The sequence below is a fragment of the Manis javanica genome, chromosome 10, assembly GCF_040802235.1.
Source record: "Manis javanica isolate MJ-LG chromosome 10, MJ_LKY, whole genome shotgun sequence".
Lineage (NCBI taxonomy): Eukaryota > Metazoa > Chordata > Mammalia > Pholidota > Manidae > Manis > Manis javanica.
The window spans coordinates 13,736,766-13,763,556 of NC_133165.1; the positions used below are offsets into that span (position 1 = coordinate 13,736,766).

The 26,791-nt window shown below is 34.6% G+C and overlaps 1 protein-coding gene across 4 annotated transcripts in view; it reads right to left on the minus strand.

Moving 5' to 3' along the window:
* The window catches only part of TMTC2 (transmembrane O-mannosyltransferase targeting cadherins 2), a 400,347-nt gene that overhangs the window by 192,959 nt on the left and 180,597 nt on the right, over positions 1-26,791 (minus strand). For all 4 annotated transcript variants that reach the window (XM_073214780.1, XM_073214779.1, XM_073214781.1 and 1 more), the window contains one exon: positions 16,795-17,623. In XM_073214780.1, coding sequence (XP_073070881.1) covers positions 16,795-17,623 — 829 coding nt within the window. The remainder of the gene's footprint in view (positions 1-16,794; positions 17,624-26,791) is intronic.

The window sequence follows — 26,791 nt, forward strand, 5'->3', positions numbered from 1 at the left end:
ATGGGTACAGAGGGCAGGTACCTCAACATAATAAAGGCCATATGTGATAAATCCACAGCCAACATCATACTGAACAGTGAGAAACTGAAAGCTTTTTCCTCTGAGATCGGGAACAAGACAGGGATGCCCACTCTACCCACTGTTATTCAACATAGTACTGGAGGTCCTAGCCACAGCAATTAGACAAAACAAAGAAATACAATGAATCCAGATTGATAAAGAAGAAGTTAAACTGTCACTATTTGTAGATGACATGATATTGTACATAAAAAACCCTAAAGACTCCACTCCAAAACTACTAGAACTGATATCGGAATACAGCAAAGTTGCAGGATACAAAATTAACACACAGAAATCTGTGGCTTTCCTATACACTAACAATGAAATAATGGAAAGAGAAATCAGAAAAAGAATTCCATTCACAATTGCATCAAAAGGAATAAAATGCTTAGGAAGAAACCTCACCAAGGAAGTGAAAAACCTATACGCTGAAAACTACAAGAAACTCTTTAGAGAAATTAAAGAAGACACTAACAAATGGAAACTCATCCCATGCTCTTGGCTAGGAAGAATTAATATTGTCAAAATGGCCATCCTGCCCAAAGCAATATACAGATTTGATGCAATCCCTATCAAATTACAAACAACATTCTTCAACAAACTAGAACAAATAGCTCAAAAATTCATATGGAAACACCAAAGACACCGAATAGCCAAAGCAATGCTGAGAAGGAAGAAAAAAGTGGGGAGGGGGGGGGAACTCACTTCCCAACTTCAAGCTCTACTACAAAGCCACAGTAATCAAGACAGTTTGGTACTGGCACAAGAGAAGAGCCACAGACCAGTGGAACAGAATAGAGACCCCAGATATTAACCCAAACATACATGGTCAATTAATATGTGATAAAGTGCCATGGACATACAATGGGGAAATGACAGTCTCTTCAACAGATGGTGCTGGCAAAACTAGACAGCTACATGTAAGAGAATGAAACTGGATCATTGTCTAACCCCATACACAAAAGTAAATTTGAAATGGATCAAAGACCTGAATGTAAGTCATGAAACCATAAAACTCTTAGAAAAAAACATAGGCAAAAATCTCATGGACATAAACATGAGTGACTTCTTCATGAACATATCTCCCTGGGCAAGGGGAACAAAAGCAAAAATGAACAAGTGGGACTATATCAAGCTGAAAAGCTTCTGTACAGCAAAGGACACCATCAATAGAACAAAAAGGTACCCTACAGTATGGGAGAATATATTCATAAATGACAGATCCGATAAAGGGTTGACATCCAAAATATATAAAGAGCTCACACACCTCAACAAACAAAAAGCAAATAATCCAATTAAAAAATGGGCAGAGGAGCTGAACAGACAGTTGTCCAAAGAAGAAATTCAGATGGCCAACAGACAAATGAAAAGATGCTCCACATCACTTGTCATCAGAGAAATGGAAATTAAAACCACAATGAGATATCATCTCACACCAGTAAGGATCGCCACCATCCAAAAGACAAACAACAACAAATGTTGGCAAGGTTGTGGAGAAAGGGGAACCCTCCTACACTGCTGGTGGGAATGTAAACTACTTCAATCATTGTGGAAAGCAATATGGAGATTCCTAAAAAGCTCAAAATAGAAATACCATTTGACCCAGGAATTCCACTTCTAGGAATTTACCCTAAGAATGCAGCACTCCAGTTTGAAAAAGACAGATGCACCCCTATGTTTATCGCAGCACTATTTACAATAGCCAAGAAATGGAAGCAACCTAAGTGTCCATCAATAGATGAATGAATAAAGAAGATGTGGTACATATACACAATGGAATATTATTCAGCCATAAGAAGAAAACCAATCCTACCATTTGCAACAACATGGATGGAGCTAGAGGGTATTATGCTCAGTGAAATAAGCCAGGTGGAGAAAGACAAGTACCAAATGATTTCACTCATATGTGGAGTATAAGTACAAAGAGAAACTGAAGGAACAAAACAGCAGCAGAATCACAGAACCCAAGAATGGACTAACGGTTACCAATGGGAAAGGGACTGGGCAGGAGGGGTGGGAAGAGAGGGATGTATAATGTGGGGGGTGGGGGCATAGGGAGTGATGTTCAACACGGAGAAGACAAGTAGTGACTCTACAGTATCTTACTATGCTGATGGACAGTGACAGTAATGGGGTTTGTTGGGGGAGGACTTGGTGAAGGGGGGAGTCTAGTAACCATAATGTTCTTCATGGTATTGTAGATTAATGATAATAGAATGAATTTAAAAATAAATAAATAAATAAAATAAAGCATTCCTCCTTAAAAACTAAAAAGAAAAAAAAAAGAAAAGAAAAGATGAACCTGATTGTCTCAAAATGAAGGACACTACAACATTAAACATGTATCAGAACACCAGGAAGAGATATTCCCAACATTTACACAAACAAGAGACTGTATTTTCATAACAAAAAGAACTCCTAACAAAGGAACAAGATAAGAAATTCAACAAAGAGTTTAAAAAAGGGCCACAAAAGATATGGACAGAAATCTAGAAAAACGGAAACAAAAGGGCGTGGGCAATGTTGCTGGCAGTGAGGCTTGGGGCAGCCATTCTGCCATGCCACTGACAGTATTCAGTTAAATCAACCAATGTCTGCACTAAATCAAGAATAAGCCCTTACCAACAATCCCACTCCCAGAGAAATGCTCACCTAAGAAAACATAGAAGAGAGTGTTTAGTGCAAGCCTTTTGATGTTGGCTGCATTAAAAATCTAAAAATGTGAATCAGTTATGCAAGAGCAACTGACTGGGGTACAAAAGTAAAATGAAGTTAGGAATAACTGATACATGAATAAAAGAGAGACAACCTTTAGGGATCATCCTGAAAACTGGCAAAGATCCAAGGTTTATACCTAATTTAACTCTGCAACTAGGTCAGAGTGGGGGAGGGTCAGGAAATGGAGGAGAGGGGAGAAAGGAAAGAAGGGAGAAAAGGAAAAGTAAGGTCACCTCACATTGTTTTAAAACAGAGATGGGGTTTTCCTATACTCAAGGAATAAAGGGTTTTAACAGTCACTAAATTTTTTCTTATATTAAAACAAGTCAAAATGTTCAGGATTATCTTCAAACTTTCACTTGGTACTTATACTATGAACCAACAGAACTGAAAGATCTTGTGTTTTCATTAATATTTGATGCTATTATATTTTTAGGTCCATAACACTATATTGATGCATTCACTTCATGTAGTCTATATTAAAAGCACCATTTTATTAAGGAAGAAAATCCCCACTTCTTCCAAGAAATTGTGAAGTCTAAAATGAAATCCATGATTTTAAAATCTATTTTTTAATAGTGTGGACAGATGTCCAATTCACACTTTAAGCTCTGGAGATAACATAATAAAACACTTACTTGAAGTTTTAAAAAATGTAGCTTATTCATAAACTTCAATGTAATTTAAAAAAGTCTTTCCCAATAGAATTGCAAAATATTCAGAGTACTTTTTTCGCTCCTGTTATTTTACAAAATGAGTATTATAAGAAGCTGCTCTCATTTGGCAGGGGGTGTCCAGGGGGAGCTACTGTCCTATCCTAATAAAAACCTCTCAGGCATATTACTATACCCATTACACTGATCAGGAAAATACATTAAACTGAGGCTTAACTCCCTAAGTAGCAAAGTTAAGGATGGGGAGACCCAGGTCTGTTTCCAGGTGTCTGAGCCTACTTAGACGTCAGGTCATCTCATCTTTGCAATATTGCATTTGAAAACAAAGTAGAATAGCATATTATAGTAGTACTCAATATTTTTACATATTAATTGAGGGTCTGGAATATAATATGAAAACAAATTAATTATGTAGTCATACCCTCAGAACTGGTAGGGGCAAAAACTTCAGAAACAACAAAATAAAGCTATCTGGTACCATATTTCATAATATATTTTCCATAGCACAGAAAAATTAATGCCAAACAACATATTGCTTTATATTTCTTTGGGAATGAAGTTTTAAATGTCACAGTTTCCAGTTAACACACTGGAAAGAGACTGTGCTCTCTACCTGTGTAAACAAACGGCTGTTAATCAAAGATGCCTCTGTACTTCTGTCAAGACCCTCCAAGTGCCTTCCGAGAGTGAGAGAGAGATTTAAAAGGCATTGTTCCACAAGTATACTGTTTCATAAGTATGATACTTATTTCCTAAGACTAAGCATGTACAATGATTACATTAATGCAAGGCAAGCAGATGCACTCAGACATCACTGGATACGCTTTAGGAAATCTGCTGCATGAAGTTATTTAATTTGCAAAAAAGAAAATAAAAAATTTCCAATAAAAAATCAGGAAACAAAGGAATAACTTATATCTCCAGGGCACTTCATACTGATATTGAATTGGACTCAAAAGGTGTCCACTTACTAAGAAACTTCACCTTCATTCATAATGAAAGCTCTTCTTGTATTTAGTCCACAATCTGCCACTTTATGTTCTTTGAAAGTTAGAATAACAATTAAATATGTCCATCTTGCTAAAGTTACTCTAAAGGGAAAATCAAATATGAGCTCCCTCTAGAAATGCTACATGATCTACAGCAATAAATACCTCCAAATTTTTCCAAAGCCCTCATTCAAATACACAGTAGTTCTAAATTCAGAGTAAATTCAAACTCACTCTAAAGTAACTATTATCATATCATCTCGGTATTTTTCACAAATCAATACAGGGAGATTTGAGCAATTTCTTTCAAGGATATTTTTACTCTATACAAAAAAGTCTGAAGATACGCACATTCATTTTCTTTAAAAAAAAAGGTAAAGTAATTTTCTAATGATTTTTGGCATACATTACTAATAAGGTGAATGAATCTCTCAATATTAGTAGTTTTAGCTACTCAACATTCAGGCCTACATAAGCAATCATGCCTCAGGGCTATCATATCAGCATTTTCATTTCACTGGTGTGTTAAACACACTCTCCAACATCAAGAAGATGCTCATACTTGACTTCTGCCTTCAGCTTTAATTTATTTTTGCCTTAGACTTTAATATGTGTCTTTAAGTCCCTATGTCAAAATCTTGAATTCCATGAATTCAACACTGAAACATTTAACTGCATTAAATAAGGTGGAAGTCCTAAATTTTGCTTCCTCTGAGTTACCTGTTTGAAATCAGAATGCTACACCAAAACGGGTCAAAAATGGAAATTTTGCCGGTTATCTAAGACAAAAGAAAGTAAATACAAGAGTGCCTAATGTATCTAATAAGAACTGTTTTTATTCAGATTATAGGACTACTTGTAGGGCTAAATTTGTATATTCCCCATAACAAAATAAGTTATCATCCAGTTGGTACTAGAGGAGGAAACTGTGCGTTGGAAAAGTAGTGATGCTCAAAAGCTAATACAGCTAAAACTGTATCTGGTTCCAACAGCTTTGCTTTTAACCACTACGGAACACTTGGACACTACAGGTAATAACAAAAATGGTATTACCAAAGATATAATGTAAATAAACAATTTTAAAATATGAAGTGATTTTATAAATAATTTTAAAAATAAAATTTTAAACCTTCTAATCTCAATGGAGAGGGAAAGAAGAAAAAAGCTCCACTTAACTGCACGAGCTTAAGATAAATGCGAATATGTTGTTGCATCAGTCAAAATGTTTCTCATTCCATTCATTAGTAAGGGTGTAAGGTGCAGGGGGTGGGTGGATGATAAACATTGGTAGCCTGGGCTTTTTACTAATTCTATGATAGTCACATCATATAACTCCAGGGAAAGAAGAGCCCTTATAAGCCTATAAGAATATATTTTTCCTAAAGTAATGATACCTTGCATTATAACAAAAAGAATATAATAGTAGTGGGTCTTATCTAGTTAAAATGTTAAAACTAGACAAGTTAAAACATGTCTAGCTAAAGTGGAAAATTTAGACGTAATTTAAAGATAATGATTGTGTGAAACCAGAATACATACACTATATGCTTATATGGAATTCTAATTATAGAAAATGTGTAATACACAATTATTTCTCTTGTTGTCCCTATCTTTGGTTACTTCACATGGACCTGAAACTAAATTTATTCCTAATAAGGGGGAAAAATATTAAAAATGAGAAGATCAAATTCCAATAACATGTTAGCACTGTCTTTACAATATTATTAGTCACTATGGTATCTATGTACATATTGTAGTATCCACATACACAATTCGGTGCAGGTTTATTTTAACATATCCAGAGTTGTTCCTCAGCATTTTATCATCTGCAAACTCTCCCATATTCCTGACTTTAACTGTGAGCCACCCTGCATCCCCATGGCCCCGCATCCCCATTATAACTTCTATATATTATACATTATATATATTATATATATTATACATTATAACTTCTATATATTAATTGTTAATAGTCGCTTTCATCAACTCAGCAACTAGTGTTGAACATGCAAAAGCAGAGCTAATAATACTAGAGAAAAGGATTTTTTTAAATGATCAGTAAAAATACAAATTTCAACGATATTTATGTGAGTAGAAAATATGCATGCTAATGAAAAGAATAAATAATATATTAAATAACAATATAGTTTCTAAAACTAAATATTAATTACTTTTGCTTTATGCACACATCTTAGGCGACTATCATTTTAACATATTTTCATCTGTACTTTCAGTTGACTATTAGCAACTAAAAAAAGAAGGAAGTTAATTTTGTCTTTTGTGCTGCTACAGACCAACTAGATAAGGGTTCTTGAAAGATTAGGCAGCAAATACTTGGGTATGAAGCACTTTTGCATTACTTGGAAAACATGATATTCAAACAAAGAATGCTGTTATTCATTTAATAGCCTTAAGTGTACAACTCAGAAAGTTCTACTTCCAAACAGTTGAAAGGAAGTTAGTGCTTGGAGAGAGAAAAGAATTTGAATGAATCAGAAGGGTCAAGGTATTAAAATGCTATCACCATATCAACTGAGCGGCATAAGAGAGAAGGACTGGCTCACTCCCCTGAAACTCTAACCTTAACTAGATGAAGGAATTCTCAGAGGCCATTAAACAATCTTTTGTATCATACACATCTGCTGGACACAGATTAGTGATTAATGAATATTAATTACCAACTGTAAATTATAACTAGATATGTGGTTTTAAAAGCATAAATCCATACATTCTATCCATGAGTCCTAAATAATGTTGACAATCAGACTAATTGCATGTCAGGTTGATTAAACCCCATAGAGAAGCTGTATTTTCCGACAAATAATCAGGATTGGGGTTCGGATACACTTCTTTAAGCCTAATTTTTTAACTTACAACCTCAAAGTCAATATCTACTTCAGGTTCAATTTGGCAATAAGCTGAGAAACAGCCTGAACCAAAGCATGGCAGGCCTCTGAACACCATGAGACTTTCACTTCTGGAATCATGCCATGGAGCACAGAGGCCTGGCATAAGGAGGGCTTCAGTGACTGTTGCCACCTGCCCTCAAAAAGTACCTCAAAATCATGCTCTAAAGTGTAATCACAGCAAGAGAGATTTTTAAATCCTGTACCATTGCTTCCAAATAATAGACTCTCAAAGAGAAAAAGTAAATTCAAATACACCACTGGGACTGGAGGTAAGAAAAATGCAGAATATATCAATTTGTATGTCATCAGAATTATGCTTCTGTTTTCATTACATTTCTACTTTAAAACTGTTTTCAACACTCACTTGAGTATGAACAATTTATTCAATCTTGACAATAAATGTGAACATCACCTGAAGCTATCCTTGAAAAATATTCAGATTATTCAAAAACAGAGAAGGAGAGAAATAAGGTATTCTATACCAGTTCTACAAACTACCAAATCATATTCGTACAAATCTAAGAGGGTAAGCCAACTGATCATGTAAAACCAGATAGTATCTCAAAATATCTCACAACTTTTGGTCTTTGCTGATAGTCTTATGACACATAACTTGAGAAATGTACTTTTCCCAAGGAAAGAAAAGAGAAGGGAAAAATTTTATCACATTTATTATACAAACTCTACTGAAATACACACAGCCCCAAACATTATAAGATACAAACTCTACTGAAATACACACAGCCCCAAACATTATAAGACTGTAAATTTCCAAAGAATTTCACTTATGAAAAAGTGTGTTGACACTCCAGTAATCTGTTCTTGTTGAAATTTGACTCTGAGCTGTTGTACTGAATGTTTAATCCAGCTCCTTTCTACACTTAGAATTCCTAGAAAGATTTCCTAATTAAAATGTATTCCAATACTACTTCTAAAAAAAAGATATTAATGTTGATATTTTAATATATAATACCCCATGGTGTTTTACATAAAGGAATTGAATTACGTTGTTTGATGACTGAACGAATGCTCAGAGGGGCAGCAAATACTATTGGGGAGTAGAATCCTAGACATAAGACACATTAAACCCTTTAATGTAGTTCTGCCTTCGAGAAGGTTTGTGGGGTTTTTTTGTTTGTTTTCTTAATTTGTTTCTCTCCGCTATTTAATCAAATTGAATTGTGGTTTCTTATTTGGAAAGCAGTATTATCATTTTTTTAAAACCAAAACTTTTGACATATTAGATCCTTATTTAATTTTTAGTAAGCATATAATATGTATGTTCCTGCCAGAACCCTCTGGATGGTTAAATAAATTTAACACCAATGGGTAAACTTAAAAAGATGACATTTCTAATTTAATACCAATATGCATAAAAGCAAGGCTCACACTTTGTTTTAGCCATCTTCCCACAGGGTTCTATATAAACAGACCCCCACAGCCACCCTTTTCAGTAATTATACGACTTGGAACATCTTAGAATTTTCCATAATCCCTTGAGACTTAACTGGAATTTTCTTTTAAATCTGCAATCATCAGTAACAGGTGTGTATGTGAAATAAGGGTAAAACTAAAAACCATGTTGTGTTTGTCTTCTCAAAATCTGCTAAATCTGTGACATTATCTGTAACTCTACACTACAGCAGGAAATGAACATAATTTATCCCTCTGTGTTTTATAAGGATCGAATACCTCTAATTTGATCTTGTGTAAGACAGTGCTCTAAATATGCATTGTAGCTTATTTTAGCAGCTTGGTTTTCTTTTGTTGAAGGAGAATTTTAAATTGCAAAAACATCAGCTATGTCTTAAGCAATGCTATATTCAAATATAATTTCTAACATAGCTAATCATTCCTTAATGGATGCCAGCCAAGATAGTTCTTAGGTGTCCCTTTCTGGTAGTATAGGGAAACTCCATGTCCAGATCCCATCCCTGAACACATAAAAATGCTGAATAAAAAATAATGATATTTGTTAATGAATGTATTAATTGGGGGTACAGTAAGATGACACCCAGTTCTAGACACCGCTTGAAAGCAGTAAGCCAGAGGGTCAACAAGCTCTGAAGATGGCATTCACCTTCAGTACATCTGTGAAACTGATAAATCAGGCAGCCAGCTCTCGTAGGCGTCACACAGCAGGTCGGACTGCAGAAGCCACATAAACTTAAGCATCCTGAAGGAAAAAGCCAGAGTAGATGAACCAGGAATAATCAAATGAAAACAAACAAAAAAATGCAAAGGATAAGGTGGGTGGCATTGTCTGTTGAACACAACTGGGCAAACAGAGAAAGAATAAAAAATTCCCTGGGAACTCCCATACATAAATGCACATTCACAACGTTGAGGCTACACTCCATCAGATTCTCAGAAAGTCACAAAGCCAAGATGTTTTAAAGTATAGTGGGAATACAAATTTCAAAAAAGATACTATGAGAATACTACGTGTAACTTTGTTCAAATTAACTTGAAACTTGAACAAAAATTAAAATAATATGACCAAAATTGATGCAAAGTAAATCTGAATGTTTCCAAAAATCATGAAAAAAAATGGAATCAACATGAAAAAGTATATCTACTAATAAACAAAACATCAGACTTAGCCAGTTTTGCAGGTAAATTCTAAGAATTATAAAAGAAAAAGCTAACTATATAAAATCTTTCAGGAAACTAAAAAGAATTAATACTTCTAAAATGAGTCTGTAAAGTTAATTGATTCAAAAATCAGACTGACACCACAAGATCAGAATGGCCAACCTCCTCAGGAACATGGTGAAAAACAAATTTAGAATAATATAAAAACGACAATACACTATAAGTAATGTGAAGTATGTTCAACAACAGAAAATCTAAATTATCAAATTACCAGATTGAGTTGGGGAACATCCATATTGGTATCAATATTAATTCATAAAAATAAATGTTAATCTAGAAATAGAGGGAAACTCTACTGCTAACAGTTGTCAACAGGAAAACCTATGCAATGCATATAATGAATGGTCCAATATTTAAAATATTCTTTAATAAAAAATCTGCTCTCACTCCTGTTTAACACTGTAATAGGGTTCTAACACAAAAATAGAACAAATGGATTGAAACAACAAAAACAGAAACTGTAAAATATGGAAAGTGTGTGGACAGAGCTTCAAAGACACTAATAATATATGTTTTTAAGATATATAATAATACATATATTTTAATAATATATATTATTTATAAAATAATATACATTTTTTAAGCTGCAAGGTAAGTGTTTCAGTAGGATTCTTTATATGGTACAAATATGATTTGTTTATATATATTACTAAATGAGTGATGTATTTCATATATATTTAATAAAGGGAAAGCAAATAAATGTTAGATCGTTTTAAGAATCAAACACAAAACCTAATATGGGAATCAGAATAATTTAAGTTCCTACTTATTTTAATCATATGCTAATTTCAATTCCTTTGAAATATAATCGCCAGTGAATATATTTAGTCTAAGGCAACACTAATCTAAGTTTGAGGGTTTTCAAAGCCCATGAAGATTCTAAAAGTTTTGTTACGGTTCATCTCAATGACAGGGCCAGCAGTATGTCAGCTCCTTCATCTGTAATACCCCATAGGACCATATTCACCATGTCTCTCATGGTCTGGTATTTTTTTAATGCACAATTGTACTTACAGTCATTAGTGCTAGAACAAAAGGAAAGATTTATATACCAGCCCATTGTTAGAGGCAAGGAAACCATATGCTCTGGAACTTCTACGATTTCACCCCAACTGAAAAACAACATAGCTGATTTCTTCAAGAATTAAACATTTACAAGGGGTGTTCATGCAACAATTTAGCATATTCACTTTTTAAAACACTTTGAGTCAATGAAACATTTCCAATTTACTTTTGTCAGCCCCATTATTTTATATTCCTTTTTTCCACTCAGAGAAGCAACACAGGATTTCTTTACCCTGTGGAAGCCTGGTTCAACTTTGTACTATTTTTCTCTCAATCAGCCTTCACTAGAGGTTTTTAGGTAGCTCTCCTACCACATCTCTCTATTAAAAATGAAAATCTGTATTTTGCAGCTTTTTAATTCATGCTATCCAGTCTTAAAAAAATGCCATCCTGGCTTTCCTTCCTGACTTGACTGTTAAATTTTATTTTTTACAAATATCTGAACATCTTTCAAAAAATGTGTAACTTATTTTAGAAGAAAAATTATCTAACAAATACAATAAAATTCACTATTTCAAAGCTAGTTTGTTAATTTAATTTGCCATAGCTAAAGAAGACACTCAGAGGTAAACAAAACATAGACCATAAAATCCATGATGAGTTAGTTACGTTTCACATGACTTAGAGGTTTAGATTTCACTTAAATTATGAGTTGTTTTCTACATAAAATGATACTCTGAAATCATGTGAGGCTGAACTAAAAGTATCAATTTTACAGAAATCCGAGAAGGAAGAAAAACTGTCAAGTTGCATAACTGAAACAATGATTTTGTCTCTGTTTCCCTGTATTTAAAAGGGCAATATTTATCATTTACATAAAGAGACATAAATATCATTTAATTGAATATTAAATGCTTGGGTAATCACCTTTAGGGTTTGAAATATGTGCATTATATATATATCATGTATATATAATTTCACATATTTACATTAGAAGCAGGCATTAAAATAAACTTTAGCAAGTTAACAAATTTTCTTTGGATTAACCCTGATTTTGTCCTTGATTAATTTTTAAGAAATTGTTTCCAAACAAGAATTATAATCCTATATTCTTTAAAGCAAATTGATAGTTAATAAACCAACATTCTAAAGAACTGATTTGATTTTTAATCTGAAACTTTAAAAAATATAAATACCTTTTAGCACACCAGATATGCCACCTATATGCTATCATTCTTTTTTTACATTATGGGTTCACTGCTCTGTCTATAACTTGGTTAATCTGTGCTTATGGCCTTAAGTAATAAGGAAGTCAGCAAGTAACTGGTTTCAGGAAAGGTGATGCATTTGAGATACTGGTAAACCACCCAAGTGGAACGTTCCATGTACACAGGTTACGATAAAAGTAACTCAGAAATTCAATGACACATTTGTTGACCCCATACTATATACCAGGCTGAGTTCTAGATTGTATAAAGAAAAATAAAGGTACTCTACTGACAGAACCTTCAAGAATCAATCAACTTGGGAGGAGGCAAAAACACAGAAGAGAGCTCTGTGGGAGAGAGAGAAAGAGGTCAAAATAGTTTAGTGCCTTGAAAACTGTAGTAGCAGATCAGTGGTACCAAATTCTACAGAAAGCCAAAAACAGGTAGGGATTCAGATGAGGCCAGAGGACAAAAATAAAGGTGATCATACACTTAACCACTTTTAATGAATTAAGAAATGCCTTTTTCAAGCAAATACTAATCAATATGGTTTACAAAATATGTTGTTTTAAATACAGGCACAACATATAAAATAAACTTTTCAAACATTATGACGCTGGCTTACTAAAACAGTCTCACAGAAAATTTCCTCCTTCCTAAGCACAAAAATGCAGAGTCATTGTGAAATCAGCGAATTACAGTCATCAACAATGTCTAGTATTTTCCTGACATTATCAACCACATAATGATTCAGGACTTGTGGTTTACATAGTCCAAATCATCTATTATTTCTCCTTGATTCAGATTTAAGCCATAAATTAGCAGCACAATCACTACGACAGGCTTTACCCATCATTTGCATCCAAGCTAATGACTGGCAGCTGTCTACAGGACCCATTACAGAAGCAGCATCTTTAATATATTATGATTCATGAGGCTTAAAATCATATCGTTGAAGCACATAGTAGACCAAAGTACTCCAAAATTTGCAAAGGCTTTCAAAGTAGGGGGAAAAAAAATAGCTCAATGAAACAACCATAATCTCAAACAACCTTACAAAAGATTGGCTTTAAAGGGTTTCTAATTTTTCACTGGGCTCAAATAACATAAGAGACTAAGAAAAATCTACCTCAAGGAAGATTACTACCAGTCTTATAATTGCTAAGGAAGTAACTGATGTTAGAGTTATTATTAGCATGATACAAATAGGAGGGAAAAAAAAGGAACCTAGATTTAAAGAGTTTTGCCTTGTATCAAAATGGAAGCATATGTCACAGAAGGCAGTCATGGAATCTAAAACTAACCCCATGCCCGATTCTATCCCTCTTGTTACAAAGCATGCCTCATATTTGGTGTATCAACAGTACAATATTTTACACTTTCACCTTCTTTAATGCATGCACATCTGTAGAGAAAGGGAAGGTTCCTATGGCCAGGATTCTCACCTGGCCCTGGTCGGCTTGCTCACTACACACATGTGGGCACTATGTTGTTATTGACTCTATGTAAAGAGCTCCCGCCAGGGCTCTGGGCTGCAAGGCTGCAGGAGAGCAGAGACGGGAGTAGGGGCAGTGCCAAGGACAGAGACTGAGACGGCTGCGGGGGCAGAGAGGCCCGGAGGCAGACACAGGCTTGCTGCATGCAGACTCGCTCTGAGTGGACGGGATTCTAGTGACTGACCTGCCATTGCTGGGATAAATACTTTCACTCCTAGAATGTTCCACTGTCATTTTTCGATCACACCAAATCAAGAGTGAACTTGCTCAGGGGTGAAACCCATTGTTGCCAGGACAACACCTTATATTTAAACAGTTTATAAACTCTTTAAGGAGAAGGATTATGACTTTAACATTCATTATTAGATGCATTCATAACTGAATGCCTTTCTCCCTAACAGTACTGTCACTACATATATGGCATTAAAAAATGTAAAAACGCTTCCTGATGCCATCCATTCTAATGTTGCTGACAACACATTCAGACAATAAACACATAAACATAAAATAATAATAAGTGTTACGAGAAAATGAAGGCATGGAAAGAGGATAGGGAACGCTGGATAAGGCAGACGCAGAGGGTTAGCTAGCATTTTTTAAAAGGTAGCCAATTTTACATAAAGCACATTACTGATAATGCAACATTTGGCCAAAGACCTAAAGGAGACGAAGGAGACAAAGGTGAGGATATTGCAGGAACCTCATTCCAAGAAGAAGCAATGACGAGTACAAAGGGTCTAAGGCAGGATAGGACACAGAATATGTAGGTACATCACAGGGGCTGGAGGGCTGGAGGGCTGGAGGGGGGAGCAAAGGGAAGGCTGGTCGACGTGTAGGGTCAAGTCCATGACTGTGCACTTTGAGAGAAATAGGGAGCCAGTGAGGACTGGGGCATTGTGCAATATTCTGGCTTATATTTCAGAAACCAAGGAAATGCTTTATAATTGCTTCATTGAGTAACTGGATGAATGAAAAAATGATCAAGTGGCTTAACCATGCCACCGAAATAACTTCCAAATCAGAATCTTAACTGTCAACAGTACAGTAGCTGATACTGGGAAACATACCGGAGTTTACAAAATGTTTTCGCCTGCTCTGGGGCAGAGCGCTCTACTTGTACTCAAGAATCTGAGTACCCACCCTCCCCTTCTTCAAGAGTAGTAAAATTTGGCAAGTACTTGGCTTCCCAAAATTAAGAGAGTATTTCCCAGCCTTCCTTGCAGCTAAGTACAGTCTGTGAGCAAACATGCACAACTTTTGCGATATGCTCTTAAAGAGAATGAGTACACCCATCGTTTGTCCTCTCTCTCCCTCTTCCTGTTAGATGAAGTGGTGATGTGATAACAAGCCATCCTGGACCACATGGATAGGGTGACATACTGACATGGCAAGGGAACAAAAGAGAAGGGGCAAACCTCGTGGCGCCATCTTATCGGCTCTGGGCTGAGCATATTGAGATTGCTAAATGAAAGAATAGAGTTTCTGTCTTATTTAAGCCACTGTTATTTTGGCTCTTTGTTATGGTGGCTTAACCAAAAACTTGACCAATAAATTTAATAAATCCTCAGAACAACCATGTGATGAAATTAATATGCTTTTCTTTTAATTCCTTACCATGTATCTGTTTTAAACAGAAGGAAAATTAACTTGTTTTATATACTGACATCTACCAGTGAAGAAAAAACAGCTGAAAAGCATTCTACAGAACTGACTGAAACAATTTTCACAGCAAAGACTTGGGTTCAGGCATTTAATAAACTGTGCGGCACTTGCTACCTGCAAAAGTCACATGGTAAAGTTTCTTCCAGGAAAATTCAGGAATTATATGCTATACACTAGGTTAATTTTAATGTTTCTACTCCCATTAAAACCCTTGCAATCTATGAAGCACTAATAAGTACCAACAATAAGCTCCTTGACTTAAAAGAAAGTGCAGTTATTCATTAACTATTAACTTACTTGATAATCAGAAAGGGATGCCAGAATTGCTCCTACGGGGTCTAGATCTTTGGATATATACCCTAATGTATATCGGCAGAGCATTCCATATGTTTGGAACAGTTTCACAGTTTGAGTATGTGAATACTGGTATGGAGTTGTTTTAGAAAAAAGTGGGAAAATCCCAGTTCAAAAGTAATGCAAGCAACCATAATTTAAAGGACAAATATCTAAAAAATTGCTAATGAAGAACAAGATTATTTGACCCTATCTACTATATTTTTGCACTTAAAACATATGTTTATTTTCATTCAGTTGCTATCTATATTCTATCACCATTTCATGGCCTAAAACAAGACAAATGATTGTAACAGTTCTTGATTATTCATTTATGCTTTAAAGGAGAGTACTTTCTACTCTGGCAACAGATTCTGAGATTTGCTAAAACAATCTTCTAAATCCAAACAATAGTGAGCAGTATGATAAATCTTTTCATTGCATAGTGAAAAGTTTACTTCCCTAAATGACTTAAGAACTCTTTAAGTAAGAACATACTGCTTGGCAATACCCAGATTATTTGGCTTCTGCAAACCTAAGGGGGACTCACACTTGCATGAGTGCACACTGACACCTACAGACACGATTCCAAGATTCAGAGGTAGCCTTACCACCAAAATTTTTTAAGGATGTCAATATAAGTCTCATGTTATTTTATCAGGCATTGCTTGGAAAACAGAAGAGCTAAAATATACTTTTATAATAATATAAAATATATGATAGCCTGATATTTATCACATGATGAAAAAGGCGCTGTTCATATCAGTATTTTAAAAGTAAGGAAACCAAGCATTTTTTAAAATTTATTATGATCATCAATATTTTTACACAATAGGAGTTCTACTTCCTCTGGACAAATGTAGTTAGGAACATAGGAAAATACTTCCCTATTCCAAATGTGGAATGCTGGATATGTCCCTAAATTGGTTGTACCAATCATCTCTTAAAAAATAAAACAAAGAAAGATTTGGGTATAGCATAAAGGGACCTCTGTTTCTTTAATACTGTGTTTTAAGTCAGGCAGAAAGATATAAAAAGGCCGACAGAGTAAACTGCCCAAGCGAAAGCATAAAACAAAAAATTACCTTTAGCTGGGTTCACTTTTATCCCTGACCTATACAGCATTTCCTCATTCTGCCAGTCTCCATTCCTGATCGCAGTCTTGAGTCCGTAGAAAACAATTAACGTAGCTGTCGCATAAAAAATCAAGCTCTTGAGAAACCGCTTTTGGACTTTGACATAAAGGGCCCTGGCCCCCACTGTAACGAGAAGGCAGAAGCCCATACTAGGAATATACAATACTCGCTCTGCAATTACAAAGCCGACATAGAAAAACAGGTTCGTGGCAGGAACAAACGGTATTATTAACAAAGATAAAGACAGAACAACAAGGTTCTCGGTAGAAGGAAGCTGTGTTCTCTGTGATGCATTATTTTTAATGCCATTTTCCGCTTTGGATGCAAAGTTGGGCTTAATCTCTGAGTTCCGGTACTCCACATCGGAATGGCAGCTATGTCCATTTGCATTCTGCTTGCCGTTTGTTAAAAATTTCCCATTGCTTTCCTTCTCTAGGCTTGAGCTCTTCAAACCACAGTAGGCAAGGAACCCGAGTCCGCTATAGAAGGCCACAGTGTGTAGGTTTCTGCAGTCACAGATGGTTTTCAGCAGAGGCACGGCATCCATTGACCAATCAAAACTGAGAGTATCTGGGCAGAGCAACAGCCACAGGTTCTTGGTCGGCAGGTAGAAGAAGGTGAGTGTGCGAGCCAGCAGGCTGTCTGAGTCGGCGGCTGGGTTATCAGAGTTGGAAAAGCTTGGTGGTTTGTTTCCCATCCAGTATAAACGGGCACCCAAAAGGGAGGTCCCCCAGAAAGTCAACAAACTAATGCTGAGGACAAGAGGCAAGTTCTTCCTCTGAAACCAAAAGAAAGGGGAAACAAATGAAGGTCATCAGCCATACAGCATGAGAACACTTAACACTTAGAGATGAAAACATGTTTCAATGTACAAGTAAAAAACTCAGCATTAGTTCTCAAATACATGACTTCATTTCCATCTCCTTATAAACATGCTTAAGGAAATTTTAACCTGAAGAAAAAAAACAAAAAGCTGATGGTGGAGGCCTACTTTACATACAGCTTTGCATGAGGATCTTCTTTTCCTGTTCCTCTCTAAAATACCAACATCCAAAGCTTCAATTTCTTATGCTCTTAAAAATGGGCTGAATATATTTCCCTTGCAGATTTGGTGCCAAGTCAAAATTAGACCACAATGGAAAAGCAGGTAGTGTTCTGCATGGGATATAATAGACATTTAATGACTATCTTTTTTCACTTTATAGTCTAGATTCTGGGGAAAACAAAGAGCAGGCATGTCAAAAAAATATGGAGTATGGCAGGATTCTGCTTGGCTCGAAGGAAGAATAGCATTAGCTATGTCTATGCCAGTCTCCATTTCACTGTCTTGAATCTCCCTGCAGAAATTATTAAATGACTTAAATAATGGACTTACTTATTTCAAGAGAAAGACAAACAATTGTGAGAAGACAGCAAAAAGGGGGCATCCCTGTTGAGAGCTTTCTAGAAAACACCTTCAACCTGAGTAAGAATTCAGGGAATCTCAAACAATCTAAGTTCTGAAGAGGCAGTGAGGGAGGTGGGGGAAAGAATGGACAGTATAGGCCATCTTTGATCACTCACTGCTAATGTGAGCTCTTACTGCACACATTCTAGCATTGTACAGAACTGTCTTACTCAGTGGCATTCAGAATGGTGTGTGGAACTTTACAAAGGATGTGCCAAATATTTGGTTTAAAAGAACAACCCCCAAAAGGCAAAAGATGCAAAAGAAACAAGTGAGGCTACATCAAGTTAAAAAAATTCTACACAGCAAAGGACACCATCAACAAAATGAAAAGGTAGCCTACTGAATGGGAGAAAATATTTACGGATCATCTGACAAAGGGTTAATATCCAAAATACATAAAATAACTCATATAGTTCAACAGAAAACACACAGACACACATAAACACACACACAACTAAAAAATGGAAAAAGATATGAATAGATATGAATAGACCTTTTTCCAAGGAAGACACACAGATGGCCAATGGGTATGTGAAAAGGTGCTCCACACCACTGATGATTAGGGAAATGCAAATCAAAACCACAATGAGGTATCGCCTCACACAAGTCAGAACGGTCAGTATCAACAAGACAAGAAGTAGTAAGTGTTGGTGCGGATGTGGTGAAAAAGAACCCTTGTGCACTGTTGGTGGGGATGTAAACTGGTGCAGCGACTGTGGAAAACAGTGTAGTCAAAAAGTCCACCAATTCCACTTCGGAATATTTACTCAAAGAAAACTGAAATCATTACCTTGAAAAGATATCTGCATCCCATACTCATTGCAGCATTATTTATAATTGCCAACACATGGAAACAACCTAAGTGTGCATCAATGGATGAATAAAGAAAATGCACCATCTCTCCACCTCTACCCCACACATATACATAATGGAATATTATTTGGCTAAAAAAAGGAGAAAATCCTGACATTTACAGCAGCATGGATGGACCCTGAGGACATTACCCTAAGAACAGTAAGTCAGACAGAGAAAGACAAATACTGTATATTCTCACTTATAGATAAAACCTTAAAGAAGCCAACTCACAGATCAAGAGAACAGATAGGTATTATGGGGAAGAGTAGGGGGATGCAGAAGGGGTAAAGGTGCTCATAAATTACAAACTTCCAGTTATAAAATAAATAATAAGTCAATCCAGGGGATGTAACGTACAGCATGGTGACTATAGTTAACAGTACTATACTGCATATTTGAAAGTTGCTGAGAGAGATCTTAAAAGTTATAACAAGAAAAACACAAAACTTTTCATACTATTTGTGGTGATGGATATTAACTTATTGTAGTAATCATTTGGCAATATATACATATATCAAATCATTATGTTGTGCACCTAATATGTTAAATGTTAAATATCAATTATATCTGACTTGAAAAAAAATTCACAAAAAGCAATGTATCTTGAGCTTCTATTAAAGAAGCTCAATGTTAACTTCTACTAAAACTATCTCAGTGAGCTGTATACAACCCGACCTGGACTCTCCTCAGACTCCCTCTCGTTTACCCTCCCTCTAATCGCTGTGAACTACAGAACTGGTCTGGACTACCTACTCCATCTTTACTCTGAATGGAATAACCTAAGCAAGGTTCATGACTTTAAAGAGCTAATGGCTTTTTTCAACTTTCACGCATCTCCAACTGCCTGTTGGACGCATTCACTTAGGTACTTCAAACCTCAAAATGCCCAAAATAGAACTTGATTTCACACCCTCCAGAAACTGAACATCCTCCTGTCATCACCACCATCTCAGAAAATGGTAATACTATGTAGCCAGTTTCTTCCTCACTGTTTCCCTCCTTCCCTCCACATTCCATCATTACTGAGTTCTCTCACTTTCACTTTAAAATGAATTTCAAATTTGTTCATTTCTCTTCATTTCTTCTATCATCACACTGGTCCAAAATGCCAACATCTGGACTATCTACCTAAATGGTGACTCGGCCCTTTTTAACACAGATTTAGGTTATTCCCATCTTTTAAAATCATTATCAGGCTCTCCTCCAAGGTCTTGGAAATTTTCATATATACAAAACAAAAAATTTGCAATTCATTGAGGGGTTTTGGTGATATGTCCACTTTTACATTTCAAAATTATTTTGAAAAATATTTTAAATGTTTAAAAATGGGTAATTCAGAGTGTAAAAGAAGTTAAGGCAGAAGAGGTTAGACGTTAGAGATTCAGAATAAGGAAAATGAGAAATAGCACACAGATGGAAATTACGGGCAGTTTTAAGAGAGGGACTGTTTATTAATATCAGACCAGAGTAATGTTAAATTCACAAAATTAACCGCCCCAGTGTTTTCAAGCCATCTGTGGCAAACTTCTGCTCAAAATTAATTCATGTAATATCACTTGGAAGTTTTAATGGTGGAGGGAGTAATATATTCAGTCATCACCAATCTTTAACTTTCAGGTCAATTTTGGCAAAAAATGAAATGGTTCAGAGACTCATTATCATCTAAGAATAACTTTTTTAATGATTTATTTGTGCCTCTGAAATTCTACCCAGCAGAAGTCCTAAAATTTGATTTTAGAAAAACCACCCAACAAAAAAACATATGTGAAAAGTTGAAGTAACTGTTTTGGATGGATCACATAACTAGTATTCTTGGATTACATAAGAGACAAACATTGTTTGGCAAAGACAAATAAGACAAAATATCATGGATAAAGAATAGTGATCTTGACTGAGTGTAACTGAGGCTATTACGATATCAGCTGGTGAGAATGGGCAGGATGGAGAGGAAGGGCAGAAACATCACAGGGACAGGTGCCAGGCAAAAAGAAAAGCAAATGTGTGTAAGAAACACATGGGGAGGAAAATGTACTCAGATTTCTTTGCTAGTCATGAAATTCCAGAAATTAGCCTAATATTAACATAATCCTATTTTATTCCTAAAGATATAAATAAAAAAACTACCTTTTTCATTAATTTTGATAAAAGCATCTTTAGTGATTTATTAAATTGTAAAAAATTATCAAAATAAGACAGTGAGGTTGAAGATGTGATTAAAATAATTCTATTTTTTATCATGATGGATTGATATTTAAATACAATAAACTACAAAATAAAGATGTGAGTAATGAAAACTTTAATGAACACTATATATGATGTCTAAGCTGAGAAAATGACAAAATAAAATTACAAAAGACTTTACATTTTCAAACATTTTCACGTTTCAATAACTGACATAACTAAGATCAAAAGACACTAAAGTTCTGAAGGGGGATGCTCTCATCACACATTCTAACTTAAAGGCCAAGTCTGTAAGGGCTAAATAAATGCACTATTAAAGGAAAACTGAACTAACAGGCAAAAGAAAATTGATGTTCAAGTGTGTGAAACTGAAGTTTCTAAGGCCTCCTGATAGGCCACACTTGTTAAGTATCAGCCCACCTTTGAAACTGCAATTTACAAGTGTCTTAATGCCTTCTCATAGAATTTTGTTTAAAACTATCACCCCTAAAAATGGTATTCTGATAAAACCAAATCTCTCTTCTAACCTTATTCACTGTTCCTGCAGAGAGAATCTTTAAAATGGTGAAAGAAAAGCAGCATAGAAAGGTTATTTATTTTTAGTCTGTATGCTCTGATATATAGATTACATCAAGTTAACAAATTTTTATTGGGCTAAAACTGAGAGCTGAGTGACCATACAATTAGCCTTAGCATTTCTTTGTTCTTGGCTTGGTGTATCAAATTGACTTAACAGGTATTTCTGAGCCATGGCATGATACTTGTGGTGGGCTGACATGACTTGAAAGTTAAAACTAGTATAAATCCACACATAAAAGTTGAGGCTTCAAAGTCTGGGACTCTTAAACATGATCGGGGTATAACTTTTGAGTGGGAGCCCCAGACAACAACCACAATGTAATAGCTAAAATAGAATCAGCTCATTCAACCTATCATTAAGGCTGCTGCATGTGGCTGGCCCTCTACTAACATGCACTGGATATACAACTGCAAGAGACCCAAGAGAGCTCCCACCCCCATCATGCTCCTGGACATTTGCATATTCTGTTCTATCTAGAAAAACACTTTGAGGACAGCCATAATGTCCAACAGTTTTCAAACCTAAAGGACCATCAGTATTAATGCTGAGCTTTTCAAATTACGGATGGCCCAGTCTGATGAAAATCTTCATAGGAGAGTCTAATGCAGCTAAGATTGAAAATCATATACTTGTACAAGTCTAATTCTTAGTACTGACACTGAAACCACTGTTGGACTCTGCCTTTCACTTCACTAAGTTTTAAGGCATATTTTCCTCATTCTAAATGAATAAATCGTAATGAAACATAAATAATGCCTTCTCTCAGGCTCTGGAACAAATTGAATTCTTAGTATAATAAATGAGTGTCATTAAGGTCAGGCTACAAAGGAATTGAGATCTTTGTAATAAGTAGAAATCAGGACTGAAATACTCAAGTCTTGTTACAATATACAGAAGACAGGATTTGTTCCAAAAAAAAAATTAAGTCTCTTAAATATGAATCATAGAGGCAAATCATCCAATAAGAAAAATAGATTTAAAAAATACAGACAGGAAATTTGAAGAAAAGACAATAAACATTTCAAAAGATGCTCAATCTCATTCATTAAAGTGAGAACCAAAGTGAAAAAAATGTATTTCAAGTGAATCTAAGTGAAAAAAAATAATTGAAAAAAAAATGGCTATAAATCACCAAAATTGCATTCAAGTAAAAACTATCACATACTGGAAAAAATATAATTGTATAGTTTTGGTGGAAAATTTAGAAGTATTTAGGAAGCTTAATAATTTGTACCCCCTATGATTTGATAATATGGTTTTAGTTATGCATTATGTAATAAAACCTCTTGACCTAACTACAGAGATGCCTAGTGCAACATTGTTTATAAAAGCAAAAATAAGGAAATAGGTAAAAATTTCAGCAGAGCAATATAAAAATAAATCATGGCATACTCATATGATCTGAATCTATAAGGCAATTAAAAGAAATAAACCATATATATAAGACATATATGATATACATATACATTTATAGAAGCATACATACATATCAACATGAAAAATACTACATGGCAATTAAGACAAATGAACTAAATCATTACACAGTACCATGACTAGTGAAAAATCATGTTGCAAAATATGTATATTATAAAATCATATAGGCCATTCAGAAAAAAAAATCTCATATATTTTTCACAAATGTGTATGCATGTAAAGTCTTTTTTTTTTCTACAAGTATAGAAATAATTACACCCAATATGAGAGGAGGAAATCTCTGAAGAGGGTCAGAGAAGGGAGTAGGATCAATGGGTAAGACACAAAAGGTGCTCCAAATTTATAAGCAGCTGCTTCCTATTTATTCACATCCCCAAAAAATTTACTGGAAAAAACTAAAAGGTTTGACAATCTGATATGCCTAAATTTATATTTTTTAGATTTAAAAAAGTTGAAACAAATATATAAATAATGTTAAGAAATCTAAGTTCTGGCTATGGGAATAAATTATATGATTTGTTAGTTCCTATACTTTCGTATATTTAGTATTTACTTTAGCTATTATTTTATAATTATTAAGGTTCTCAATAGTAAAAAGTACTTTTCAATGCCCAATTCAATCTTCCTATTTTTATTCTGTGATCCTTACCTTAATTTTGCCAGTCTCTTAATTTTATAGGAAAATTAGGTAAAAGAAAAATGCATCCCTGACAGGATCTAAGATTATGATAATATTACCCAAAAGTGTTCTTTCAGATCTGGGATACAACTGACACATCTTTGAATCCCCAGAGGTTAACACAGAGCCTGACATTTGTAGGCATTCAAATAAATGATTCTTACACTAACTCTGACCCTCAAACCACAAAAGTCAGTTTATACCTATCTTTATCTCACACATTTTAAATCCTGTTATGATAAATCCTCACTCCCTGTCCCCCAGAAAGCCCCATAACTTAAACAATTCCAAGGCCACTGAAAAATAACTTTGCTGTCATCATATATAGGTACTGGGCTTTGTCACCTTTCCATCACATTTTCTGTCTGCTTCCATCTCTTTTCATGAAAAGTACTCATAAAAGCAATGACATGTGTTCTGAAGGAACATTTTCCTGACAACTTCAATCAAAAGTATAATTAGAAAGGGGAAAATTATTGCATTCTAGAAAAAAAAAATTCTGATCAGACACATTTCATGACAATTATTAAATGGACAGAATTCCTTCATGTTTTCATTCACTACTTATTTATAAAGTATAAATCTCCTTTACAAAAGTCCAATTTTGTTCTAATATGTTCAGCATTTTTAAAAGTTCTTATTTAACATAAAAAGGGAAATTAGCTCTGATTTCCATTACAGAAAAAATGAAAATTTATATTAATTTTATAAATATATAAATTTATAAACATATAAAAATGTTATAGTTCTGATTATAAAATTTTAGAGGAATTTTCCTGGAATCGTCAGACATAGGATATTATTGAATGGAAATCAACTAAGAATATAAACTTCATGGCTGACAGTTTAATCTCTAGTCACTGGACATACTGATGGGATAAAAGAACACAACTATAGTTTAATAAGTAAATAATATGAAATGTCATAAAACATCACAATCTTTCCCATATATCATACAAAATATGAAGACGAAGTTAATGAGAAGACCCTGTGATCTTGCCTTTACAAAATCCATGTAGGGTATTATTTTCTCCTATGGGAATTTTCACTGAAGAAACAACACAAGCAAAAAAGACAACTATAACAACTTTAACAAAAAAAGCAAAAGAGAACTGTTAACAGCTCCCTTCCTCTTTTATTTAAGAAAAACTGCCATTCATGACGGCAGCTTTGTCTTGGGATCTCAGAAATATTTTAGACTTGATGGAAGAAAATGTAAACATTCTGCCTTAGAGTATTAAAACCATTATGAGACTCACTTTTTTGGCAAACTAATGAAAATAAATTACTTTAGCATAAGGCTCATTTAATTCCAAATTAAGCCCTTGGCAATGAGAGTAAGCTATAATAATAAAACAGATAAAAATCAGTATCTGAAAGTTATGAGAATAACTGAGAGAAAAGGCTATCCAGACATAACAAAAATCTAGCATCCTCTATTTTGTATTCGCCATCCTCTATCCCGTTTCCACCAACCATCACTGAAGTCATCAGCTTTTCTTATAGCAATCATACAGGATTTCTCCTAACTGCCCTCTTTTCTAAACTAGTTCTCACTGGAGAAAGATGAAAATATAAGCATATTTTTCTGAGTATGTGACAAGAAGGAATTCATGGATAAAAGTATAATTAGGAATTGTTTCTAGAACATATTCATGTGATTAATCAAAGCTTTGCCATTATCAGGTTGTCGGGATAGTTGTTTCCCAACAAAGGAAAAATGGATTTCCTTATTAATAATTAACCTCTATACAAGATCAGAGATGTTTTCTATACCAACTAACAGACAAGATAAAAGAATTTTAATGGCTGGTGTTTCAAAAGGTATAAAGAGATTCAATACATGGGCATATCCAGGCTTTGTGAGGAAATAATTTGAAGATTAAGGGCATAAAAAAGTATGTAAGTGAGATATTCAGCACTTTAGATTACAATGAATTCTTTCATTTACACGAGCTGACTCTATAATATCATAATACTTTCTGTTGATGCAAACATCCATCAAAAAATATTCATACATATCCAGATAAACACAACAGCTTAATAAGTCAGTTACAGCTTGAAATTTACTAATGAAAATTTACAAATTTTTTTAGACTGGACTATAATTTACCAAACAGGGCTTTTTCATCAAGGAAGGTGTGATTATATATAATTCCAAAGACTGTCAGAGCATATTTCATGTAATCCAATAAAATGAATGACACATATATACCTAACATTGAAAATTAAATATATTTGGGTTGATTTATTATAAAAGATCACCAGAGACAACAGGTTTATTTTCTTATTTCAATTACAACCAGAACTGTTAGTCTATTTGAAATTCCTCATGATCATTATTCATACATGTATACCAGCAAACATGTGTAAACCCATTTTACTTAGAATGTTTTTAAAACATAATGTAAAAAAAAGGAACCTAAGATGACCATCTATTCCTCTTACCTTTTCTTTTTACATATTTGAGAATTAATTTAACTTAAAAAGTTGGGTTTTTTAATTCCTTAAATGGTATTACAGAATATCCACATTTTGGTTATTAGTACAATTTTCCAACAAGAACCAGGGTTCCTTGGAGAAATGGACTGACATGAGGGCTGGGGCATGATATAAACGAGATGGCCCGGTGCATCTTGTAGTACTAGAACGTGAGGACGTTCTCAAACATACACGTACTGTTAAGGATATGTCAAAGTGTCCAGGGACACGGGAGCCTGCTTAAGAAGCTCTCAATAGCAAAGATGAAACCATCCAAGCAACAAAA